This window comes from Rhinopithecus roxellana, chromosome 18 (genome assembly GCF_007565055.1).
Source record: "Rhinopithecus roxellana isolate Shanxi Qingling chromosome 18, ASM756505v1, whole genome shotgun sequence".
In the NCBI taxonomy this organism is placed as follows: Eukaryota; Metazoa; Chordata; class Mammalia; order Primates; family Cercopithecidae; genus Rhinopithecus; species Rhinopithecus roxellana.
In genome coordinates, this window is record NC_044566.1 from 29,841,877 (window position 1) to 29,869,728 (window position 27,852).

The 27,852-nt window shown below is 38.9% G+C and overlaps 1 protein-coding gene across 2 annotated transcripts in view; it reads right to left on the minus strand.

Moving 5' to 3' along the window:
- Window positions 1–27,141, minus strand: part of OBI1 (ORC ubiquitin ligase 1) — a 43,119-nt gene extending 15,978 nt beyond the window's left edge. Inside the window, exons 1-5 of one of the 2 annotated variants that reach the window (XM_010361824.2) lie at window positions 27,005–27,141; window positions 13,831–13,966; window positions 11,061–11,152; window positions 8,492–8,740; window positions 4,860–4,948 (exon numbers count right to left, since the gene is read on the minus strand). In XM_010361824.2, the coding sequence (XP_010360126.1) occupies window positions 4,860–4,948; window positions 8,492–8,740; window positions 11,061–11,152; window positions 13,831–13,966; window positions 27,005–27,076 (638 nt within the window). In that variant the 5' untranslated portion in view covers window positions 27,077–27,141. The remainder of the gene's footprint in view (window positions 1–4,859; window positions 4,949–8,491; window positions 8,741–11,060; window positions 11,153–13,830; window positions 13,967–27,004) is intronic. The other variant, XM_030922109.1, reaches the window with a different exon arrangement.
- Window positions 27,142–27,852: the final 711 nt, after the last annotated feature.

The window sequence follows — 27,852 nt, forward strand, 5'->3', positions numbered from 1 at the left end:
AAATTACATGGACTTTTGCTCTGATAAATGTGAGAAGAAAGTCACTGTGCTTAACTGAGTAGTACCACAATATGTGGCTACCACTACTGGAGAAAAAGGACTAGGGCTGAAGGGACCGCTTAGTATTCCTAACAGCACATGCTGTTTTCTCTCACTCAAATGCCTTTGAAGGATGAAATCTCCATTCTTCAAAGCTGGGCTTAAATCCTTTTTGATAAAGACCTTCCTTATCCCTGCAACCTAACTGCCATTCTCTGAACCCATACTGCTGTCTCTATTATTTGGCTTAATATCTGTTTAGCATTCGTTTCATATATTTTCATGTCATGCCTTCATTAACTATGACTTTTCTGGAAGCAGGGACCGTGTTTTGCTGGATTTTTTCCCCTTAATATAAAAAATTTTAACCATTCACAGAAGTAGGGAGAACATAATAAACTCCCATTTACTCATAATGCATATTCAACAGTTATCAAGATTTTTGTCTTATTTCTTTTGTATGTATATCCTTTGTCTTTTGCTGAAGTATTTTATAGTCTATGTTTTAGGATGCATTTCTAAAAGAAAATATGGTGCCATAGACTAAATGTTTGTGTCCCCCATAAATTCTTATGTTGAAACCTAATCCCTAATGTGATGGTATTTGGAGGCAGGGCCATCAGGAGGTGATGGTATAATATTTAAAGGTAAGGTTCTGGGGCCTATAGGTCAAAAGGTTCAAGCCCTCATAAGTGGGATTAATACCCTTAAAAAGATGTCCCAGAAAGCTCCTTTGTTCTTTCTGCCATGCGAGGATACAGCAAAAGGACACAGCTGTCTATGAAGCAGGAAGTGGGCCTCACCAGACCAGCTGGCACCTTGATCTTGGACTTCTTAGTCTCCAAAACTGTGAGAAATAAATTTCTGTTGCTTATAAGCCAATCAGTTTATGGTATTTTGTTATAGCAGCCCAAAAGGACTAATATAAATGGTGTTTTCTTAAGTAACCATGATACCTAAACAAAATTAAGATTGATTCCTTGGTATCATTTCATTTAATTCTTGCTTCATATTCAGATTTACCCAGCTGCCTCTAAAATGTCTTTCAACAATCAGTTTGTTACTAATCAGTATCCCAACAAGTCCACAGTGCATTTGGTTATTAAGTTTCATAGTTCTCTTTTATTATAAAGCAGCACTCTCCCTCAATGACTTAGAAGAAACCTAGTCGTTTTTCCTACTGAGTATCCCACATTCTCGATTTGTCTCTATGTTTCCTCAGTCATAGGAGTTATGTTTTTTAATTCATTTACTCAAAAGATATGTAGTAGGAGCAGCACGGAAGCCAGACTCCTATAAAATGCAGTGGTTACAATAGTGACTACATACTATAGCCCTGGCTCAAACAGAACAAAGTCATAAAACAATTACACAAAGTGTTAATTATTAGCAGTTGTGACATGTGCTAAGGGAAAGGACAGGTAATAAGAAATCACAGCAAGGGAACACAACCTTCTTTAGGGGTCAGAGAGAGTATTTAGCTTGTTCAAAGCATCTAGCACAATGTTAAGTAAGAAAAAATTCATTATTTCTGGGTTAGCAAGTGGAGTAAGTCTTTTTCATATATTACTCTTGTAAACTTAAAGGTCATATCACCACCCCTTGAGCTCTAAAGATCAAATCCGAATCTCTTAGGAGTCCAAGTTAGGGGAAACTGAAGGGCCAAACAGGTGGTTTCCTCCAGGTGAAATAAATACATTTAGAAGCATAATAAGAATTCAGAAAGTGGCTAAATAGGTAAAGCCAAAGGAAAAGACTGCATTTTCTGGACCATGAGTTTGGATATTAGGACAACGAATTTTTGGCAAGGAACAGGATGAATATTATTGAAACCTAGAAGAACATGCTTAGTAGGCTATCTGCCACATTGCTCAAGAGAGATTTTAAGTTAAAATCGAGGAAGGAAAAACGTCCAGATAATCAACATCTTCATTTTAAAAGATTATAGCATTGTTTTTTTAAAAGATTGTATGTAAAATATATTAGCTTTTATACAATACCATGTTCTTTAGACCAAGGTAAATATTATTTGAATCTCCTTTGTTCATACCAGATTTTAGTCAAGTTTTTGGGAAACAGCGTGATATCTGTTGGAGCATCTTAGAAAGAAATTCATTCTGCGATGGACTGAGTCATGTCCTCACCCTCCCCTCCAAATTTGTATGTTGAAGCCCTGACCCCTAATGTGTCTGTATTTGGAGATAAGATCTTTAGGAAGCAATTAAGGCTAAATGAGGTCACTAGGTGTTCTTTTAAGAGGAAAAGAGACCAGATTTCTCTCTCTCCCCCAACCATATAAAGACATAACAAGAAGGCAACCATCTGCAAGCCAGGAAGAAAACCCGTATCACAACCCGACTCTGCCAAATTCTGATGTGGAACTTCTGGCCTCCAAAACTATGGGAAAATAAATCTGTTGTTTAAGCCACTCACCTATAGCATTTTGTTATGACAATCTGAGCTAATACACCTTCCTAGTATTTTTTTCCTCTCTAGTGTGTAAACTTTAAAGCTCTCTCTTCTGTATGATTTGTAGAATATTTCTGCTCAACTTGTAGGATACATTGGAGACTAAGGCCAAGTGTATAAAAAAGTATACCCTGACACCTAACCAAGTAGAAAAGAGAAAAATAATTAGTCAAGGTATTTCCTAAACCAAGGGAATAAAATGGAATGGGTGATTTTTATTCACTTGCATTTATTTGTGAACTCTTGAAATGTCTTATTCTTTTCCATACAAACAGGAGCTCTCCTCAGGTGAACCACATGTGGGTATTTTCAGCTGTGGTCAGCTTTTCTCTGAATCCCACTAGGGTTTGGTGATACAGAGTAAACAAGGCTATAAATCACATGCAATGCATTTAATACCTCAATGCATTGCAAATTGATCTGGAATACGGTTTTCAGCTCAAATCGCTTTTCAAGTGAACTGTTCCCCTCCCCTGAAGGGAAGCAATGGAAATTAAAGATGGAAAATCCTAAAGTTATATTGGATTCAGATGTGCAGCTCCTTTTTCGAGAGTTGACAGAGGCCATGCTTCCTCAGGTGAGATTCTTCAGTTCTTTATCCAGTTTGACCCATGGATATTTTAAAACACACATCCTTGTGGCTGGCATTAAATGCGAAATCTGGTGGGCAAGTTTTCAAGAAATTAGAGCTACAAACAAAATAGCTTTCGTTCCATTCAGCATGCTGTGGGAAATGGCTAATGGACAAGCATTACTATGACCAGCAAGGCAAGCTGCCAATAAATGATAGGCGTAGAGATTCAAACCACTACATAACAGTAACGCTTCCTAAGGTTATTTCACTAATTTGTCAAAGTAGGACATTATCTGAAGTGAAAGAAAAACGGGGTTGGAAAGCACAGGGGAAGAAACTATTTACACGTAAAAGCTATGCTTCTTTCTCATTGGTTAGTTATCTCTGCCTCCAGTAATTATGGTTAGCGTCCGCCGTTTCCTGATACCACATCTGGTTTTACCAAGGGCAACATTTCCTGCTTTTCAAATGACAAGCAGAGAGCTATTTCTGGTAGGATAAATTTCTATTGTTTGCTTATTCCTGTATTGTCTTTTTCCATTAGAAAGAAATGAAGTCCAGTGGTTGGATGGGAAGAAAGTGTGGAGTTCTCATATGCCATCCCTCAGAGAGGTTGCTGGACATTGGGGGCCATATTGTCTTCTCATCTGTCATTTTTTTTCCTAGAAAAAGAAGAACCTTAAGTGCTGCCTGCGATCTTCTCTCCATTTGCAACCCTTAAATCCCAACTCTTTCTTAAAATATTGAACAAATTGTTAAGCAGTCCAATGCTTGCAAATTCTTATCTTCTGGAATGGAATAAAAATTATTCCATAAGGGAAGAATAAATTCACTTAATTGTATAGTTTTAAATCAGTAAAAAATTCAATGAACAATGTCCTAAATTCTATTTCAGATAGGCTTTTTAGTGTAATGGTTAAGAGCACAGACTCTGGGGTTGGGCTATCTAAGGTCAAATGCTACTTATTTTTGCTTTTTTGAGACAGAGTCTTGCTCTGTCATCCAGGCTGGAGTGCAGTGGAGTGATCTCAGCTCAATGCAACCTCTGCCTCCCAGGCTCAAGTGATTCTCCTGCCTCAGCCACCTGAGTAACTGGGATTACAGGCGCCCACGACCACACACAGGTAATTTTTTTGTATTTTTTGTAGAGATGGGGTTCCACCATGTTGCCCAGGCTGGTCTCGAACTCCTCACCTCAGGCAATCCACCCAACTCTGCCTCCCAAAGTGCTGGGATTACAAGCATCAGCCACCGTGCCCAGCCAGTCAAATGCTATTTCTAATACTTCCACTTGTGCAGATTTAGGTAAATTAATTTAATCTCTTTATGCCTCCATTTTCTCATCTGAAAACAGAGAATACTAATAGTTCTTCATTACAGGTTGTTGTATCTTGCAAAGAGAAAGAACTATATGAACATTAACTATTACTAAGACTATCTAAGAAAACAACTAAAGGGCATTACCTTAATCTCACTACTGTGTTAGTACTATTAAACAGTTACATGTAAAACTAAGTCAATGCTCACTTGGGCTAGGTCACATTATTCATCAGATAAGAAAAAAAGATAGGCATAAAATTCTTTCTTTAAAATTAGCCTTAATCGAGCCTAAAATTTTTCCAACAACACGGAGTATAAACTTGACTTTTAGAGGCAAGCCATTCTACCTAAATCTACATGATTAAATGAAGAATCAAGCAAAAATCAAACCCTCACAGCAGCCTAGTCTGAAATATTGACATAAACTGAAACATTGCTCTGTGAGCAAAATACATACTTTTGAGGTGATCTGTTATCAACTTCAGCCTTCAGTCGTAAATTCTCCCTCACCAGGCCACCATTTTCCAATTTCAATTTTTTATTTGCCTAAAAGAACAAATTGAAACTAAGCAAAAGCTAAAACAAAAGTGCCTTGTAAAAATTACAACATGAGCCATCTGTATTTTCTAGAGTGATAATATTATCAGAAAACTGAATAGTAGAACATGGCCTTCAGAAACTTAAAATCACTACTGGGAATGACTTCTGAAACTGTGAATACTACTAAGCATTTTAAATCCATATTCCCCAAGCACTTTGCAAATCTCCTATCCAGGGAAATAAACGAAGCTATGTTAGTTAGCTTACAGTCATTAAGGGACCATACTAATGGCAAACATATGTGGAATTTTTTTTCTTTTTCACATCACTGAATACTCTAGGCAAGGTAACATTATACCACATGCAGTATCGGCAAACTAATGCTGAAGAGTTAATTCATGAGCTATGAAATTGATTTCTGGGGTGCTGTTTAAAAATATTTTTTTCTAGTGATAACAAATCTAACATGATTTAACCACTTGATTTTTTTCTTCAAAAAGGCCTTTCCAATGTTCTGGCTCACAACTTCTAGGGCCCTCAAAATTGGATCTATCTATCCATCCATCCATCCACCCACCCACCCACCCACCCATCCATCCATATTTTCTGAAACAAGAGTATTGCTCAGTTGCCCAGGCTGGAGTGTAGTCGTGTGATCTTGGCACACTGCAACCTCCACCTCCAGGGTTCAGATGATTCTCCTGTCTCAGCCTCCCGAGGAGCTGGGACTACAGGCGTGTGCCACCACGCCCAGCTAATTTTTGTATTTTAAGTAGAGACAGGGTTTCGCCATAGTGGCCAGGCTGGTCTTGAACTCCTGGCCTCAAGTGATCCACCTGCCCCAGCCTCACAAAGTGTTAGGAATACAGGTATGAGCCACTTGCCCGGCCTGGATCAAAATTACCTAACAGGACACCAATTGCTAGAAAATCTAGAGGCTCAACACTGATTCTGGACACACTGAAAACTAGTGTGCTTAAATTTTAGAGTCTTCTTAGAAGCTACTTCCTTTAAATTCCCTACTCACTGCTTTTATGTGTTACAAATAAAAATAACACTCCCTAGACTAGAAACCAACTTCACTAACCTGGGCAAGGGAAATTCTTTGACTAGAACATTTACATTCAAAGTGAATGGGTCACAAGAATAACTGTCACCAAAAAAGGTTTAAACCAAGAAGCCTTAAAAATGTATTTCAAAAATTTGGCCATTACTTTTATGAATTTCCAGAACTTCTGACTGTATTACTTATCTACCCACATACGCTGCATCGCAAGGATCACAGGAGAAATAAGGTAGAGAACATTACTGGGGGCATAAAGTCTAACTCCCTTACTTAGACCCATCCAGGTTCCCTCTGGGCCCTAAGCATCTGCTTATCTTTATGGATGCACACCAACCAGGACTGTGGAGAGTTAATTCTTTAAGTGATTGATAAACACCATTACTGCTTCTCTGAAGATATAAGGAAAGCCATTTACTTCCTCATATATGCAGACAATGAATTAAGCTCTCAAGCATAGCACCATAAGGGGAGGCACTTAGTGAATGCTTTTTGATGATGATGACAAACTTAAATTAGAAACTCATTTGATCTCCTTTCCCCCTCCCTGCCCCCACCACTACTGTATGGCTGTATTTCGAAGTCTCTCAATAGTCCTTTGACTCTCTAATACTTCTCATTATAGGCTTGCTAGTTCCTCAACTATCAGAGATATTTTCAAGTTCAAGAGGGTTAGGTGAGTAAAAGTTATGAAGGGCAGAGTTCTGCCTACCTGTTGCACCTAAAAGAATAATGAATATTTCAGCTAACTCTTCTGCATTCTCAACACTGATTGGGTAATGACAAAACTCATCCAGTCCAGGTAATATCAGAAAAAAAGTCCACGTCATTCATGCTAAGTAGTCCTTTATTCTGAATCTTTTGTATTCCTGTATTTGATTTATAGTATGTTATTATTTTGCACTCCACACTTTAGTTTTTGTCTCTGCAATCCATGTTTTTTCACTTACTTATGTCCCAGTTTATAGCCCATTACCTACTAGCATCACTAGGCATTGAAAATGGACTTATTCAATATCCCAAATAATTCTGAAGTCTCAGGGTAGCTTTGAGTATTGAATTTAACATGTGACCGTTACAAGAGCAATGGAAAATTAACTGTGCTTTATGTATTCTTCTTTAACATCCATCCCTCATGTCACCCTTATAAGCCTCATGTTCTAAGAAGTATTTACTGCCAAAACTTTAAACAAGTTTAATAACTACAAAGGAGACCATATATGCTTACCAATGGCTCAAGAAGAACCAGGGAAATTAAAGGGAACAAGGCAAATTGACAAATACTGTAATTTCCCAGTAGGCATTCCTTTTGGCATCCTCTTGTTTTCTAACAAATCAACGTACTAACGCTGGCCATCAATACCCAAAGAAACTACACACTTCCCCTTCCTACACACTTATAACACACTCAGTACAATTATGTCTGTAGTTTCTATTTTCTCTAAAAGCACTAGGTTCTCTTTTCTCCTCACCCTGGCCTTTTCTGAACCCAAACAACATTTATTTTATATGTGGAAGATAGCTCACATCTAACATCTAAGTTGCAGATATTTCTCTGCTACTTAACCTGAGGACCTCAGAGCCAATACACAGGGGAACTTCTTTAAAATACCATATGGATCTCATTAATAATTTTGGGAGATAAGACTTAGAAATTTCACACAGGAACAGTATTTTAAGGAAATGTAAATAGTTGAGTATGTGACTGCAGAACTGAGTACTACAAAGCCATCTCCATAGAGCACAAGAGAATTCCACTGCGGATAAACTTGAACTCAAGCTAAAGGCTGGTCACTTGGGTCAAGACAGCGTTGTAGGAGTTGACTGTAACATCTAGTGCTGATGGCATGGATCTTATCTCCCTTTCTAGGCTGAAAAATCCTAGAGGTTTGCCTTTTTCACCATGCTGTATCTTGTTCAAAGAATAATTGAAAAAAATGAACCAATTTCATAAACCACAATATTCTTTTGCATGAAGTATTCTAAAGTAGCTGCTTATTGCTGTTCTGGAATTAGTCACTAAGCCTTTATTTATCTATCTACAATCTTAAAAATAAGCGAGTGATAGCAATAGAAAAGATAAGGTCAAAACTTTTCCTTTCATAGGTGCAAAAATGGGTATGTGTTTTAGGTACACAGGGGAAGTCGCTGATACAAGCTTAAAAAAACTATAGCAAACCACAAAGAGGACAAAACAGAAACACATCCTTTAAATTGGCATTACTCTTCTAGAAGAAGATGCAATCTTAAAAAGAAGCACTACAGTCTCTAATTACAGTCACAAATGGAACCACCTGGTATTTCTTGGCAGTTAATGATATTTAAATGAGAAAAAGTCTTCTTATTGCATATAAATGCTAATCCAGAGATTCTGTCCTTTCCTCACACATCATCTGATGATGAGTCAAGATAATATGGCTATTTATGCTTTTGAAGGTACTTATTTTAAAAACAACCATAATAGATTTTTAAAAACCACAACTTACCTCCTTTAGCTTATCCACATCATCTTTCACTTTTTCATAGATTTCATTAGCTGTTCTGAGTTTTTTCTTCCACTCTGCTACAGTTTCTGGGTTAATTTTAGTTGGGTTATCTGTGACTAGATGTTTGTCTTCATTTTGGTTGCCCTGCACCAAGGTTAAAGGATCCAGAATAGTTTTGATCTGTGACTCCAAGCTGAGATTTTTACTCTTAAGCTCTTCTACTTCTTTCTGTAAACAATCTATTTCGTCCTGAAAAAGCATTGCATAGTCATGAGGCAGGCATAGACACTAAACACATACATACATATGCTAAACTGAAGCCAACATGGTTTGAATTTTGTACTTAAAATTCTGTAGACACATAGATTCTTTACACATCAAAAGAGTTTTGTAGGGAGAAAGTCACATACAGTTTAAAATCTCAAAACGTGGCCTGACTGATAAAAACTGGGATTTATGTTGCCTTCATTTTAATTCAGTGTTAGTTGTGATTTTTAAAAATGCCAAACCTTTGATTCTATTTAAGATATCATCCAGAAAATAAGAAAAGTCACGTGAATTCCAACAGGGAAGTAGATTCCATTTCAAAAAAAACAAAAAACAATAAAAAACATTAAACTGCTTTACTGAGGGGAATTTAAAAGTACATTGAGGGGGGCCGGGTAAAAAAAAAAAAGGTACAGTTTGTCCCCACCTCATCCCCACATCTACAGGGGATTGGTTCGAGGACCCTAAGGGATACCAAAATCCATGGATGCTCAAGTTCCTGATGGAAAATGGCTAGTGCTGTATTTGCATATAACCTATGTACATCCTTCCATACATTTTAAATTGGCTCTATTTATAATAACTAATACAATGTAAATGTCATACAAATAGTTGTTAAACTGCATTATTTATATTTTTTTTTTTTAATTTTCAATCTTGGTTGTTTGAATCCACAGATGATGAACCCTTGGATATGGTGGGCTGACTGTACAGAGTTATCGAGATGATCATGCCTGTAATTCCAGCACTTTGGGAGGCCGAGGAGGGTGGGCCAGCTGAGGTCAGGAGTTCAGGACCAGCCTGGCCAACATGGTGAAACCTCACGTCTACTAAAAATACAAAAAATTAGCTGAGTGTGGTGGCAGGCGCCTGTAGTCCCAGCTACTTGAGAGGCTGAGGCAAGAGAATTGCTTGACCCCAGGAGGCAGAGGTTGCAGTGAGCTGAGATGACGCCATTTGCACACCAGCCTGGGTGACAGAGTGAGACTGTCTCACAAAAGAAAAAGATGATCGTTAGGGTTTTGTTTGATATTTTCACTTCTATTTTTGAAGTATGAGTGAAACCATCTATCATTTCCTTCTACTTTTCATTTCAGAATAATATCTGTAGTTAATTTTGAATTTTTAACTTTTCTGGATTCTGGTTCTTCAATTACTACTGTTACTATTTCAAGTATTAGCTTTCCCACTCTGGAACTGTTTATTATCTTAAAACCAGTCACTAAACATTTGGGTTAGAACTTCTTACTATGATGCCATTTATTCATCTATAATAAATATGTAACCTTAAATTGAGGTTTTTAAAAATTCTGTTAGAAAATAAACTCCCAAGTAGCTCAAGTGATCTTCCAAAGGATTAATTTGTTTACTGAGTATGATATTCATTATATAAAAATACATTTTAGCATTAAATGACACACAGATAGTACTACTTACTATTTTAAATTGCAATACATTTCAACTTAAATAGCATTTTTATAAAACAAGCAAATTCATATATGTGGGGAACACATATATGAATAAACATTTATTTAATCATGTATTTATGCCCCACTGCATTCCAAAAATTTTTGAGGCAGTTGAAGTAGTTTCCACATATACAGTTAAACTGAAAGACATTTTGAGTCAAAAGAGGGGATCAATAATATCTCCTTCTGTAGTCAACATATAAAATGACAACTGGGCTTAATGTGTACTATTCAAAAGTGTGTGTATTCTATTAGCATGAATTTATTTGTAAAAATAGCATCACCATGTTCAATCATCCTGTTCATTCACCTTTAGACAATAATTAGGAAATAGCACGTTTCACACTAAAATCTCTGTGCTGGCAGTTGACATAAGGTATAGTATTTACTTTACTAGCATTGATCAGGCTTATAATCATCCGTAATTTCATAGGCAGAAGCAACTGATGACTGTAGAGGTTGGACTGGCTTTCACAAGGAAATTTCCTTTTTCTCCCAACTTCTTGAGGAAGCAAATAAAAATGACGTCTGTAGATATACAAATTTTAACTTTAAAAAAAAAAGAAAGAAATGCTTCCAAATGTTCCTTTTTTCTGGAATCCCATTCCCCTCTTCTTGGTACTTAAAGAAAAACAAAAAACAAAAAACAAAAAATCTCTTTCTTCTATTTTTCAAAAGGAAAAAAGAAAAAGCATTTATCAAATAATTTTTTTATAAGCTTTTAAAACTAAGTTTCATTGGATATTTACTCTAAGAAGTCTGGGGTCTGAGGTAGGTCAGTTTTTACCTTGAATTCACTGCTAATATAATTTTAAACTTTAATTATTGTTTACCTCATACTCTTTGTGTAGTAATTCAAGTCTAGTTTTCCGAAGATGCTTCCTGACTGTGTGGCTTAGCGTAGGTTCACTTTCACTTGTTCCTCCTATAGGAAAAAAAAAATCCTAATTTTTCGTTCTGATTCGGGAAGAATGAAAATGATCCTTTTTCATATTGTTTTATATAGCTTCCTAGCTTCATATCTACCCTTCCCCTTACATACACACTTGGGGCTAACATCTAGGCTTTTTCTTTATCCTAATCCTAAGGAAAAAAAAATACATCAAATAACACCATAAGAAATATCTTCAGTAATACATTCATACTGTGTTTACATATTTATATATCTTATCACAGCAAACTCAGCAAAGGAAAGGGCTACATATTATCATATTTGGACTACTTCAAATTCTGAAAACTAGACTATATTTAAATAATAAAATAAAACTAATTATTATATTTACATTTAACCAACAGATTATATAAAAATGTATTACTGGCCAGGTGCGGTGGCTCACACCTGTAATCCCAGCACTTTGAGAGGCTGAGGCAGGTGGATCACGAGGCCAGGAGATCGACACCATCCTGGCTACAGTGAAATCCCATCTCCACTAAAAATACACACACACACAAAAATTAGCTGGGTGTGGTGGTGGGCACTTGTAGTCCCAGCTACTCAGGAGGCTGAGGCAGGAGAATGGCATGAACCTGGGAGGCGGATCTTGCAGTGAGCCGAGATTGCACCACTGCACTCCAGCCTGGGCGACAAAGTAAGACTCCGTTTCAAAAAAAAAAAAAAAAGTATTACTGCCATATACCTGTGTATGCAGATTAATTTAATGTGTCTTTTCACGGATTCTAACAGCCTACTTACAATGGACTGTAAGTCATGGCATTAACTATATGTCATGACTTGTTACAAATGCACTCACAATGAATCTTCCTGAGAGCTCTTCACTGATGCTCTGGTTACCTTCTTTGTACTTCTTAGCATTATAATAATAGCAAAGGCATTTTACAGATGTTCTTTTTCAGGATGTTCTATCCAAATGCAAAAAGAGATGAACTATTTTCCTTGAGAGAATTTATGAAATACCACTTAGGTATGAATGAATAAAGGTAGGATATGGGATGAGAAGAAAAGCTAGGGGAAAATATTCAGATCATCAAAGTTCATATTCTGCAAGAAAAGACTTGACTCCTTGGTGAAATTCAGCAGGTTAAAAAAAAAAAAAAAAAAAAAAAAAAACACACAGAGGTTAACCCTGTAGCATGCAACACAGCAGAGAACTAGTCCTCTACCAGACTTCACCCAGGTACCAAGAGCCAACTCTGATTGTTCCTTCATATCTCTTATTTCCTAAGTACTACCAGTTCTTTTGCTCTGCAGCAAATATATTCCTTTCTATTTGCTTTGTAAAAATCTTGGCCGGGCACAGGGGCTCACGCCTGTAATTCCCAGCACTTTGGGAGGCCAAGGCGGGCAGATCACCTGAGGTCGGGAGTTCGAGACCAGCCTGACCAACATGGAGAAATCCCATCTCTACTAAAAATACAAAATTAGCCGGGCGTGGTGGTGCACGCCTATAATCCCAGCTACTCGGGAGGCTGAGGGAGGAGAATCACTTGAACCCACGAGGCAGTTTGTGGTGAGCCGAGATCGTGCCATTGCACTCCAGCCTGGGCAACAAGAGCGAAACTCAGTCTCAAAAAAAAAAAAAAAAATCTTAATTTAAGTCCATTTTCCCTAACTTGGGGCTATAAACAATGACTTCTTAAGTTTTCTGAAAAATGTTTTCTACTTGGCTAATTATAGATTCACTTTCAATTTTTCCTAAAGCAAAAACAAGTAGAAATCATTTTAATTTTTGCAGCCTAAAATAAATAACTTATATGAGTAGAATAAAGACCAAACTCTGAAAAGGCTCTTTAGACGTTTTCTTTTTCAAGGATCCTGTAGTTCAAGTTTTACTCCCCCCCTTCCCCACCAATATTAGTGTTACACAGAATTTATTTTTTACCCTTAATCCACTTACATATTCTATCACCTAGGCAAAAGCCGCCTACCAGACCTACTCACATCCTGTCTACTCCTATAGTCCAACCTATGTATTACCACATGAGTAATGTTCGTAAAGCACATTTTGGATCATACCATCATGCTCAAAACCATCATGCCGGATTCACCCTTCTTCTCAGTCCTTCAGCAAGTCCCTGATTTAGCTGTCATTCAAGGTTCTCTACACTAAAGTCTCAATTTACCTTCTGTCTTATTTCAGTAGTCGAACCCAAAGTAGACTACTGATCATTTCTAAAAACATGCTCTGTGTTTTCCTGTGTCTAAACTTTAGTACGTGCTATTCTCCCTGCAGGAAATGCCCTCCTTAATTTCCACCAGTTGAAATGTTATCCATCCTTAAATTTAAATGTCCAGCTTAAAGGCCACCTACCTTATGAAGCCCTTCTCAATGTTCTTAGCTGAAGTTTCTTGCCTGAACTCTCTGGGCTTTTTTGGGAGGCCCTTAGCACTTGCTGCTTTTCTTTTGGTTCAGTTGCTATGAAAATGTAAGCTCCGTGAGGGTCTCAGGGTTATTCCTCTTAGCACCTCTCAGTGCCTTGTGCTCTAGTTGCTCCACATACACATTACACAAATTACTCATCCACTCAGTATTATGTTGGCCAAATAGCATCACTGAAAATAGTCTGTTTCAATCTTCCCAAAATATATATTATTTGGAGATTGTTTCAAACCTATTCCTATGTGTATATAAAACAGTCCCTTACCTATAATTTCTTTGCAAGGATTTTCAGGAGTGATGGGGACTCTGCAAGCTGGACACTGGCTATTATTCTTCAACCACAAATCAATACAAATCGAACAAAATACATGGTTGTTGATACATATGACAGGCTGACGTACCTTTGGAAAAAAAAAAACATCACTTTTAGTACAGGACAACAGTCATAATTAGAAGACCAAATGGGTTCGTTTAGAGCAAACGGCTTCTCTAGATTATAGCAGAGTAGGTGTTTAAGAAGGGATATATCTAGGGCTTTTAAAAACACTGCTTCTTTTGGCACTTTTCTTTTTACACATGTTTGAGAGAGATACTAGCTGAGATACTGGATCATGGAGACTGAAGTTTTTGACATAAAATGCTTTATTTTGTACCTAAACCACAGAATTCATGCCAAAAAGAAAATGCTTTTTGTTCCACTAAGGCTGGGACAATTTTGCTCAAACTCTTCTATTTTAACATTATGGAACCACAGGATTAGGTTTTTGAAAATATAATTTAGCACAATCATCCATCTGATGCCTGAATCCTTTTCTCAATTCATTCCACTGTGTTACAGAGTAACAGCAACTATTAAGTATTGATATTTTACTAGAAATTCCCTAAACCCAAACAGTAATGAAAGCTAAAACAACCCAAAAGGCATGAGTTCCACTCTCTAGTAGTTTATAATCTAAACAGCAAACAATGCAGACAGAATTACTGAGATACACCAAATATACAAATCTTTGACTCCAGACTCCATTTAAACAAGCACAAATAATAATACCTTACATTTACAGCACCCCCTCCTTTTTTTTTTTTTTGAGACGGAGTCTCGCTCTTTCACCCACGCTGGAGTACAGTGGCACCATCTAGGCTCACTGCAACCTCTGCCTCCTGGGTCAAGCAATTCTCCTGTCTCAGCCTCCTGAGTAGCTGGGACTACAGGTGCCCGCCACCACACCAGCTCACTTTTGTATTTTTAGTAGAGATGGCGTTTCACCATATTGATCAGGTTGGTCTCAAACTCTTGACCTCAGGTGATCAGCCTGCCTTGGCCTCCCAAAGTGCTGGGATTACAGGCGTAAGCCACCAAACCTGGCCTACAGTCATATTTTACAAAGGGCTTTCACATGCATCTTTTACCGCCCCAACCCTTTTCCATCTCTCTTTTTAAAAATACCACAACTTGGTGAGGTAAACAGCATAAATGTGCTTTACAAATAAGAAAACAAAGCCATGAAGAAATTAGGTAGCTTGCTCAGGGTTAACTGGGTGTTTTGACTGTTTGTAGTAGTTTTATCAGGAGGAAAAAAAGAAAAGAGACTTTGTTTTGGTTTTCTCCACAGCATTAATATTATCTGGTACTATATGTGTGTTTACATATTTATTGTCTATCTCCCTTATCAGAATGAAACTCCATGAGAGCAAGAACTTCTTTACTCTCATTCATAACGAAACCTTTAGTGCCTAGAAGATAGCTTGGTACTTAGCAGGTACTCAACAAAGGTTTGTTGAATGATTAACTGCTATTAAGATAGTATTAACATTCAACTAGTTGAGAAAGTTGTCAGAAGGAAATAATGATTTAATATTTTTTCAAATAGCACAAATTTAACAATACAAACAAAAACAGCACAGAAAAATATAGTCTTTCACTTGATTTACATGTTATCTTCACGCTGGGACTCAGAACATTTCATAGCCATTTTCTAATTCCCTATTCTAACAGTAATTACAGTGTAGAACCCTTCTACACTAGGAACTGGAAGACTAGAAGGTCAAGGGAAAGCAGAATAAGTAGAGGGAGAATGAAGACGCAGAACCAACACAAACCACTTTTCTTGGAGAAAATGCTTGTGCTGTTCTATGTCTGACTTAAAAGGATACTACTGAGTATTCGTTAATTTGAAAGGGGCCCCCACTCTCAAAGAAATAATAGATGCATGGCTATTCATGACGGGCAGGTAATCATTTGAGTCTCATTACAAAGAGTTCTCTGGTCTCAGGCCGGCTTTCTGAACATTCTGGTTCTCCCTTGATTATGAACACTAACCCAAGAAAACTAAAAGATAATTTGGAATTGATTTAAACTTCTTCTTGGAGAAACTTAATTCTAATCATTCATTTCAACTGGTTTGACAAGATTCATTAAAAAGAAAAAAAAAAGAAAATCATGAACCGTAGTGTTTCAAAGTCTTCTTTCAAAGTGGTCCTACCAGCAGCCAGGAGTGAACGCTTATCTATAAAGCATTCCTGGTCAGAGTCTCAAATGGCAGACAAACCTGAACTTTATTTGCAGGCTCTATTTTTTTTTCTTAAAAATTCATGTGATTTGCAAGTCCAGACCATAATATATTTATATATGTTTTAATTTCATCTTTATGTCATGAAATCTTTTAAGAACACAAAAATCCCAAACCAAGAAGATATTGCTAACACAAAAATCCCAAACCAAGAAATTACTGCCTTATCTATTCTGTAACTTCCCCCAAACACACACACACACACACACACACACACACACACACACACACACACACACACACCCCATATCCCTGCAATATTCCTAGAAGTACTATATGCCCCAAATTAGGAAGCTCAGGTAAAAAAGGAAGTTATCTACTGGTATCTACTTTTATAGTAGTAAGTTATTTTTTGTAAGTTATGAATTCATCTGAAAATGGATAAAAGCCAATGCTCAAGACATAAAAGTGTGCACATTATATGAGAGGATTCAAGATGCTCTGCCTCCCTTTCCATTAAACACACACACACACACACACACACACACACACACACACACATTTAAAAGCAATCAGTAGGCCAGGCACAGTGGCTCACTCCTGTAATCCCAGCACTTTGGGAGGCCGAGGTGGGTGGATCACCTTAGGTCGGGAGTTTGAGACCAGATTGGCTAACATGGAGAAACCCCATCTCTACTAGAAATACAAAATTAGTGGGTTGTGGTGGTGCGTGCCTGTAATTCCAGCTACTTGGGAGTACCTGGGGCAGGAGAATCACTTGAACCCAGTAGGCAGAGGTTGCAGTGAGTCGAGATCGCGCCATTGCACCCCAGCCTGGGCAACAAGAGCAAAACACCATCTCAAAAAAAAAAAAAAAAAAAAAAAAAAAAAAGGCAATCAGTATTTTTCATGTATTTGCTCCCACAACAAAGGTTAAATATTATCTCCCCAATCTACGAAGTGGTTGTGAGCAACTCAGTAGTTGCTGTTATCATATACTGAAGTGGCAAAGACAAGAAAAGCAGATTTCACACAAGGTAAAAATCAAGAATTCTGTTTTAGCTATGCTAAATTTGTGATGCTAAGGCCATTTTTAGGTGGACAAGTTCAGTACAGCAGGTTTTCAGTCACTGGCATAAAAGATATGGGTATATAAAGCCATAGGACTAGAGGAGATCCCATGAACCGACAAAACAGCTGGTGAAAAGAAGGCATTCCAGCAAGCAAAGGAAGAGGAAGAGCAACCAGCAGAGGAAACTGACAAGGAGGGGTCCTGTGATGTAGGAAAGGAGAATATGATATCACAGAAGTCCAGGCAAGGAAGTTTTTCAAGAGAGAGGCAGCGGCCAGATAAGTAAAATATTGATGAGAGATTGAGTCTGATGTGCACTGAGATGTGACTATGGGATTTAACTGCTTGGAAGTCACTGTGATCAGCTACCGACAAGCACTGTTTCAGTGAATGTTGGGGATGGAAATCTGACTGGAGGTTGAGAGACAATGAAAGATGAAGAAGTGAAGTCAGAAAATACAGACAATTCTTTCATGTTTTGCTGTAAAGGAGAGAGCATAAAAATGAGACCACAGTTAGGAATGCCAATGGGAATGATAAAGAGAGGATATTAGTGATGGAGGAAGAGTGATGGGGGTATTACAGCGATAGGCAGCAAAGTCCCTAACAAGTCAAGAGGGGAAAGGGATTCAAAGCACAAAAGGAGATTTTGGCTTATACAAGAGTGAGGGTTTGTCTTCTTTTGCAACAGAAGGGAAAGCAAGGGTGTGTGAACAAATACAAAGGGGTTGGAAGATCTGTGGATGGTACAATGAGGAAATTCATGTTCCAACTATTTCAGCTGCTTATCTTTTGTCATTAAATATGGGGTGAGGTTATTAGGTGAAAACGAGAAGGGAGGTGGGTTACAGATCTGAGGAAACAGGAGAATAAAGCAGTAATTTTGAAAAGTGAGAAAGCAAATTTACTAGGGATATGTAGCAGATTGCTATACATTGTTGAGTTCCTTTTCCAGGTCTGTGGTTTCTAATGCAAGGTAAGATTAATTAATGTAGGTGTGTATTTTTCTTATCAATATTTAGCTGTGGAGATTCAGGCAGGAAGTAGATGAGTAGTTTGGTTTATCCAGAGTTGGGGTTTTTGCCAAGGAGGAAGAGACAGGGACTGAGGGTAACAAATGACCACAAATAATAAGGGAAACACGTAAGTGGTAATGATGACAGTGAAAAAGTGATAGGGTCAACAAAAATGTCTCGATAAGGTTAAAGTAATGGTGGAGAGCAAGTATGATGGAAACAGGATCGGAGAGTGTGATGCTTATAGTTAAGATACTAAAGGTGGTATAACTGCTTTCGCTAACGTTTTGTCCTGGGCCATCTTATCTGATATGTTCTATTTTCACTCTCAATCTCATGTGTCACATGGCATTAACATCTATCCTATGCTGACAACTCCCAAGTCTCCCTCTGTAACTGGACCTCAGTAAGTGGCAGAGCTTAGGCTCTGACAGACAAACCTGGGGCCAACTCCAGTTCTGCCATTTATTGAGCAATCTGACCTTGGGTAAGCCCGTTAGCTACTGTGGGCATCAGCTTCTGCCTCTGAAAACTGTGGCTTAACCTAGCAACCTTTTCATTCAGGTTTAAGATAATACAATGGATGTCAGCACGGACACTTCCACAAAGCAATCCCTCAAAAAAAAAAAAAGGTAATAATATTACTATATCCAAGTGCCTAGGAGCCAACTACATATAAGGATACTGCAGCTGCCTCAACCATAACATGTCCAAAATCAAACTTGGCCTCCACACACACTTGCTCCTCTTCCTGCACATCCTCCCATCTAAGTTAATGAGATCACTACTTCTCCACTTGAGCTACAACAGAGCTATGTCTGAATCACTCTTTCTACTTATCCTCACCATCCAAACTGTCACCAGATGCTGGTATTATACATTAAGTCTAAGAAGTCACAGATATGAAGATTCACCAATATTTTATGTGTCACTAAGAATGAAAAACTGTCAATTACAATTGTTAAGATATAACCAGATTCCAGAGATGTTATAATTTGAAAAAAAACATGTACATCTCAGAATAGTCAAAACATGACAAATCTACCTCCAAATGTTCTTTCACCTCTCATCTATCCTTTCCTTTGCATCAAATAAAAATACAAGACCAAAAAATGGCAATGGTAAGTGAATTTAAGGTTCTCATTCTTTTACCTTTGATCTACGGCAATGACCACCTCCCAAGCTTACAAATGTTCATTTCAGCACACCTTTCACAATGACGCCAGAGCTACCTTCCTAAAATATGAATAAGCAGATTTCACTCCTCTCCTGCAAAACAGTAATGATTCTTTTCCTGCTCATAGTTCAAGGTATAGCCTTCAAAGAACATAATCTAATTCTTAAACAGCCATTTCCTTTGATCTACCATTTCAATATTTGACACAACGCACACTTCAACTTCACAGGTCTACTTATGTTCACCAATAAGAATATGAACATTGGGGGCTCCCTGTTTATGGGTTCCCTATTTATGGAGCTCCCATTTCTCAGCTTGATGTATCCTCCTCCCTAGGAGGAGGTTTCTCCCTCCTCCCTAGACAGTAACCAAAAAAAAAAAAAAAAAAAAAAAAAAAAAAAAAAATCCTTCCCTCCTTTTAAGATGCAAATAAAATGCTACCTCCTCTGCAAGCCTTCACTAATCTTTTTCAGAATTAACCAAGTCTTTGATAGGGCACTCTGTTCATTTATTTAATGTTCACCTCTTTCTGCATTGTGCTGTACTTAAAAACTGTTTACATCCTGTCTTCCTTAATAGATTTCAGGCTCACTGACCTGGGTGAGTGTCTTTCTCATCTTTAACAATAACTGTAAGATTAATAAAAGTGAATTTTGATGTAGTATAATGAAAGGCTGAGATAATAATCCTAAAAGTGTTTCAAGCAGCAAAAGGTCAACAGCCACTATCAAACTGTGAAAAAGCAAAAGTTTAACCTCCGCATTTAATATGCCAAAATGATACGGAACCACCACCACAGGCAGACTGCTTGGCTCTGTCTACTAAGAGCCATTAACAATGTCACCCACAGGAAAATTTTCTGCACTGTTGGATACCTGGTATTATCACCACCTTTGTGTTGGAGGATTTCTGAAACAGTTAATTCATTTCTTTGGAAATGAATACTGGAATGAGTATTTATCAGATGAAGATTTCTAGACAACGGAATCAATGAATTTATCTTAGGAGAATAGAAATTTCTAAATAACTACTAAAACAAGTTACTTGTTATATATTTGACTGTAATCTGTGGTAGCAAAACACAAAGAATCTAGCACCCATCCTCTTCTACCCAGATCCTGCTCTGGGCAGAACAAAACACACACATGATTTTCTTTAATAAGATCTTTCCAAGACAAAAAAAAAGTCATCATTTGTCACATTATTAGACTTTCTATCCGATTTACTTTCCAATGAGACCTGTTGCAATAAAACAGAACTCATGAAATAAAAATACAAGACCAAAAAATGGCAATGGTAAGTAACATACAATTCCAAACTCATCTGGAGTAAGCACATTAAAGTGGTATCCTAGGGAGTGGTCCCAACCTTTTTGGCACTAGGGACTGGTTTCGTGGAAGACAATTTTTCCACAGACTGGAGGGTTCCACCTCAGAACATCAGGCATTAGAATCTCATAAGGAGCACACAATCTAGATCCCTTGCATGCACAGTTTGCATTCGGGTTCGTGCTCCTAGGAGAATCTAACGCTGCCTCTGATCTGATAGGAGGCGGAGCTCAGGTGGTAATGCTACCTCACTCCCTGCTCACCTTCTGCTGTGCAGTCCTGGTTCCTGATAGGCCACTGACTGACCAGTAGCCGGACTGAGACTGGCGACTCCTGCCCTAGGGTATATCCCCCAGGTGAAAAGGATGGGCCCTTCTTACTGGAATGGGCCTGAGGGGGCAGTCCTTGGCGCAGATATATTAACCTTACAATCTGTTACTCTACTCTGATATTTCATTTCTTTTAAGGATGTTCCCGTCTTAAGAGACTCCAATCTACCACCAAATCCCCTTTCTTAAAAAAAGCAAGTATACTTGGGCAGAGACATGCCCAAGGCTGTTGTTCATTAATATCCGTATCATCCTAGACTCACCCACCAGGAGTTACACATTGGCTTCAAACAGCATTTCTCAACTTTGGCATTACTAACATTTTGGACTGAAGAAATTTTTGTTTTAGGGGGTTTCCTGCATATTACAGGATGTTTGTCTAGCAGCATCCCTGGGCTTTACCCACCAGATGCGAGCAGCAGCCCCTTGAAAACAACGAGAGATGCCTCCACACACTGCCCCATGTCCCTAGGGGACAAAATCTACCTCCACCTAGTTGAGAACCACTAGTATGGGATATTCACAGGAATCTTACTAATAAGCTAGTGGGGCTGTTAGTATCAAATCTATTTTCAGTTGTGGAAACTGAGACTCTAAGAAATAATGATATGGGTTATAAATGGTAGAGCTAGCATTTGTACTCAATGTGATTCAACTGCAAAATCACGTGTTCTTTCAACTAAGAAACAGTTATTTCGTCCTTGGAGCAGGGTTAGTGAACAATAATCTGGGAATAATAAATACAAGACGATGTGCCTGAAGGAAGTGAGATCCTGGACACTGATGGAGGTGATGGGAGTGAAGAGGGTATTGATGAACTTTACCAACTGGTCTTGCAATTATATCTATTATAAAATCAACCCCCCTGCCCTTCTGGCATCCTCCCCTCACTAGAGACAAGAGCCTACTCTGCTTCTGGAACGAATACTATTCTTTCTAGCACCTTGTCAAAACTTTATGGGTTTCTCTAGTGAAGACCTGGAAAGACAATGAAAAGGATTAGTCTTCGGTGTAAAAATGACTATGATGGGGCACCACTACTTCAACATTAGGAATTTGGAAACTTTTCAAAGTAGAATTCCTGCATAGCTCTTGGTTACGTTTTAAGACATCCCTGGCTCTGGGGCAAAATTTAGGTCCTATAATTTAAGGAAGAAAAAAAAAAAAAAAAAAAACCTGTGTGAAATAAGTCACTTAATGCCCATAGTACTGGTTCCCCATTCCTGTCCAGGTAACAGGAGAGATGATACATCTCTTCTCTCCTACCTTCATCCCTACCAGAAATGTTTTAGGATAAACTGGAATTGTATTTGTCAAGTAAGTATGTCAGCTATTACATACCAACCCTGAAAATTACTAGGATACATCTATGATTTTTGAATTATTATACACTACATAAAAATACAATATTGTTAGACTTTTCTGAAAGTGACTAAATCCTTCAAACTTATTTTAAACTGGAAAAAAGAAAAATGTAGAACTTGCAGTCCTTATGGCTTTTTTCCAGAGCAAATTACTTATGACAATTATGTACAAGGCTGGTTCTTAAATTAACTCTTGGGAACTGACAGGCAATCAGGACTCAAACATGGGCTCCATGTACTGATGGGGATGACTTGCTGGTCAATCAACAGCTCCAAGTGAACAGTGATTAATGAATTTTGTCATACTGGAGTGAGGACTCTAAGTTGCATAAGGCTTTGTCCCTAGCCCTATCTTTTCAATATTTTACATAAACAATATGGGTGAGAAGCAGAGAGGCATCCCCGAAAGAAGGGATTCTTTTGATAGCATTCCTTATGGGAAACAGTCTATTAGAGGATACTCCAAGACACAGGAACTCCTGCATTATAAGGAAGCTGATTTCATTTCTGGTTATTTCAGCCAGAAAGCTTGACCTTAACATTAAGTAGAAGTCATTATTTTATGGAGCCACACAAGGCCTGAGTCCCTTCCAAATGAAAAATATTTTAATTATTTAAAGATTCTCTATCATATCCATTCATTACAGCACTATTCCAGTCCACCTACATTTCAACCCCAATTTCATTCTCTTCCAAATGCTTTCAAAATACTCTGGTTGTTTATCTTAAAGTGTAGGGCCCAAAATTGGATTCATAGTCAAATGAGAAATAACTGAATATGATACATTTATGTTGAAAAAGCATTAGTTACTTTGCACTTCTCTTGAGAATCTCCTTCACCCTTTCTTAAAACCAACTGCGGGCCACATTTGGCTTTCACTCATGGCAAAATGCATGCATAGCTAATAGAAAGTATTACATGCCATAATTTGGTTTCACAGTTTGAGTCTCAATTGAAAAGATAAAGCCCGGAATTATCTAGAGGTAAACTGGTTTGTAACAGCCTGGTGGCACTATCAAAACGTCACTTAACAGATACCCTGGGATGGATCATTACTACATTTCTGCTGGCTGGCCCACCAGTCTAAAAAGTTTAAAAAAAAAAAAAAAAAGGAAGAATAGGCAAGAAAATATGCTATACAAAAATCATCCCATAGGATGGTACCTAACTTCTTCAGGCCACATACAGCTCTTACTTACAACATTTACAAAGTAACTAAAAACACTGGGTAGAGAAAATTCACCTTTAAGACTGAAGTAGAGACAGAGATCTGAATTTTCCAATTTTAAGTGCAAAGGCAAAGCATTAACAGGTGAATACTTAGGCTCACTCTCCTTCCTCTCCATCCCCACTGGCATCTATCTCTTCAGATTTAATGCCTGCCCTCACCTCTCCCCCTTCATGGTATCCACTTTGTGACCCTCCATCACAAAGTGGAATAATCAAATAATCAAAAGAGAAGATGGTGACTGTGAGATCTGGGGACATATGGTGACAATGGCACAAGAACAAATATCTTTAAAAAAGAGCTAGGCAGGAAGGACCTTAGGACCATTCTCAGAAGTGGCCAGAGATGTTCTATGTTAGGGAAGCAGAAGTGAACCTGAGGACACGCCATTTTTAATATCTCACAGTATAATATGTGTAGAAGGGTGAGCAGCACAATCATATTGAATTTGCTTTCACTATACAAAAGGCAACAGTCATGGAATCAGTTGAAAATTCTGGATGTACTGTGGCAATTTCCAGAACAAGCAGGTCTCATTTGGTTGGGAATGCAAATCTTCATTTAGAAGTGTTCCAGCTTCATAAAGCAACTGGGAAGAACAATTACTGGAAAAGGCTGGTTTCCTCAGTTTGAGGGCTGGCCTCAATGGCTACAGCAAAAGCTAACAGTTATTAAATATTACGTGCCAGACTTTATGCTAAACTTTGCACATGCTTTGTTTAATCTTCTGAAAACTGAAAGGATAGGGAATTCGTGTTATTACCGTATTTCTACTGTTACAGATAAGGAAACAGGCTCAAAAGAGTTAAGTAACTTCAGCCGGGCGCAGTGGCTCACGTCTGTAATCCCAGCACTTTGGGAGGCCGAGGCGGGCAGATCACCTGAGGTCGGGAGTTCAAGACCAGCCTGATCAACATGGAGAAACCCCGTCTCTACCAAAAATACAAAATTAGTCGGGCGTGGTGGCGCATGCGTGTAATCCCAGCTATTCGGGAGGCTGAGGCAAGAGAATTGCTTGAACCCGGGAGGCGGAGGTTGCGGTGAGCAGAGATGGCGCCATTGCACTCCAGCCCGGGCAACAACAGCGAAACTCCATCTCAGAAAAATTTAAAAAGTTAAGTAACTTGTAAAAGGTTGTATGACTGGTAAGATTAGAACCCGGCTAGTCTGAATGTAGAACTCAGGCCCTTAGTCACCTCACCGAAATTTCTGCTTCCATGGTGGTATCTGCTGGGGGGGCGGGTGGGGAAGCCAGTTTAAAAATCCTTAAACTTTTTTTTTTTTTTTTTTTTTGAGACAAAGTCTCACTCTTCTCTTCTCTCCCAGATCGTAATGGCGCGATCTCGGCTCACTGCAACCTCAGCCTCCCAGGTTCAAGGGATTCTCCTGCCTCAACTGGGATTACAGGAGCCTGCCACCACACCTGGCAAATTTTGTATTTTTAGTAGCAATGGGGTTTCACCATATTGGCCAAGCTAGTCTCAAACTCCTGACCTCAGGCGATCCGCCTGCCTCGGCCTCCCAAAGTGCTGGGATTACAGCTGTGAGTCGCCGCGCCCGGCCTAAAAAGTCTTAATCTTTTTATTTTTATTATCTGATTTTCATTTTATAATAAAGTTAACCAATACAGAAAAAAAAAAAAAAAAAAAAACACTAAAAGTGCCTGCTGTCATGGATGAGCTTAGGTGAGTGTTTTACAAAGTAATCTGAAGACAAATGATGATAATGATAGAGGTTCAACTGCGAAGACTCAAAGCCTTAGTATTCCGAAGACATAAATGATAGTATAGAAGTTCAACCACAAAGACTCTAAGCTTTAGTATTCTTATTTTAAAAATGGAAAAACAGCCCTATCTTAAAGCACTGGTGTGAAGAGTAAACAAAATAATACAGGCATACAAAAGCACTCTGTAGTCTGCAAATCACTCACTATATTCTACGATGCATCACTCTCATTAAATACAGAAAGTATAGGTTTGGTAAATCACACAGAACACTGTCAACACAACTGCAAAAGACAGCCTATAACCAACGGAAACTAGGTATAACGTGTAAAAAATTACTTCCCAAGCATATTTTTATCAGCCTTTAAAGCTAGTGTTGGAGGAAATTAACTCAGAATTTAACACCCATTTCCAGGGACTTTATGTCAGGAGCCAAATGCAGACTGCGGCAAATAGAAACATCGCTTCTTCCTTCCCCCTAGCCATGCATGCAGGCAGTAAGCAGTAGCAAATGCCAGCTCAAACACCACCCTCGAGGAGGCCATCCTTGATCTCTTCAGTCAAACTGATCAAGCCATCCCCAACACATAATCTCCCAGCACATTTGCTATTTCACTGGCATTTCATTCTGACTGCTATCAAGAATTATCAGTTGCTTCCGATGCTGACTTACTTCTACTTTTTGAACCCAGTAAATTCACACAGAGCTTGAATCACCCCAGGCAGATCGTACTGGCCGGCACTCAAATGCTTGCTCTAGAAGTTTGTATTTCTCAAATCTAAGTCTACGGCTGTAGTTTCAGTCTGCGCTGGCGGGTAAACACACACCCAGACACACTACAGACGTAAAAATAATTCAGGGTGGGAAAAAATTGGTGGTTGTATCTTTCCCCTTCTTGATCTATTCGGTAAAGAAATGCTCTTTAAAACACCGAAAGTGAGGCGCAAATGGAAATTAAAGAAGAGAGGGATGCATTAGAATATTCAAAGCTCCGTTTCTAAGTCAGAACCACTTTCCCTACCTTGTTTCACAAACACAGGAGGCACCTCTTGCATCACAAAGAGAGTATTCTATCTCCTGACTGACCCATTCTTGGAGTTAAAGGCCACACCTCTTATTCTAATACCCTCCACTGGCACTTACTATTTACTTTTCAAATTAGGAATTCGGAGCAAAGGTCATCCTCAAGGCCAGGGTAAGAAAAGGCAAAAGGTCTTAGAAATGGAAAAGACTCAATACACAGCACCGTAGGCCCCAGAAGATGAACACTAGTTACACAGAAGACTAAGGAACCCGAGGTGAGGCTCCCAGGAAATGTGTTTTAATAGGTTTCACTACACGCCACACGAGCCTGCACAGGGAAGTTAAACATCGCTGCGATGTGTTTCTGATGGGGCCTCTTGCGAGGCCGGTGTGAGGCCGCGGGCGGTGGCAGGGCAGTCTCGCCGTCCTCCTGGCAGACCACGGGTCGCTGTCACCCTCCTCCGAAAGGCGCCCAGATGAAACCATTAATCACGGTGCGCTGCCCCAGTCTCCCAGGACGCGGCCTCCCATCAAGAACGCGGGTGAGCGTTTTCTCCCATCTCGGCGCCTCACGCCCCTTCCCCGCCCCCCGCACGAGACCGCCCTCGGCCCGGCAAGCGACTTCATATCCAACCCCGTTTTGTAGCTGTGCCCACAATCACCCATTACCTTCCCCAAGCAAATGTGGCACGTGATGGGCAGAGTGAGCGACAATGTAACATTCTGCACGGTCTGAGCCATGGCAGCGTTCAGAATCCCGCCAACACGGAAGTCCCGCCGACCTACCGCGACTCCTCGCCAAGACTGGGCACGCGCGGACCGGCTACGGCGGCCCGATAGGGCCATAACCCGCCTGGGAGAGAAAACGAAAACGCACTTTCGAAATGTGCGATCTCCAAGGCATTTTCCTTTCATTAAAAAATAAATAAATAAATAAAATAAAACAAAATCACTGGTTAGGGAACTGCAAGATACCTACGAATGTGTAGGAAGGTAGTTTACTACAAGTCTCGAGGATCTTGGAAAATCTAAAGGAAAGCGTAATAGTGGAGAGAAGAGAGGAAGATACGGAAAGGCGATTTTTAAAATCCCCAAATTGTTATCGGGGATTGGATGGGGTGAAGGAGAGTTTTTCCCTAATTATTAAACCCCACACAGTCCGTCAACACAGCGCAATCAAAACATGAAGAGAAAAGACGTTATCTACACGTTTCAATTTTTTCCAAAACAGCTTTCCACCTCTGTCAGTTCTCTTTCCACTCAAATAATATAATGTGCTTCCAGAGGGTACAATAATTCACTTAAGAAAACAGTGATTGTCTACTTATCTGTGTCCGAGACGATCCGGATACATTTAATCGCAGCTTTCCCTGAAAATACGCTTTCCCTTGGGCTTTTCTGGGTTTTCCACCAAAAGCAGATTTAACGTTTTAACGTCTTGACTTCAGGTGCATGGTTGGATACGAAATGTACCGCTCTGTTGAACCCCAAGGGAAAATTATTTGTGAGGTTATAAA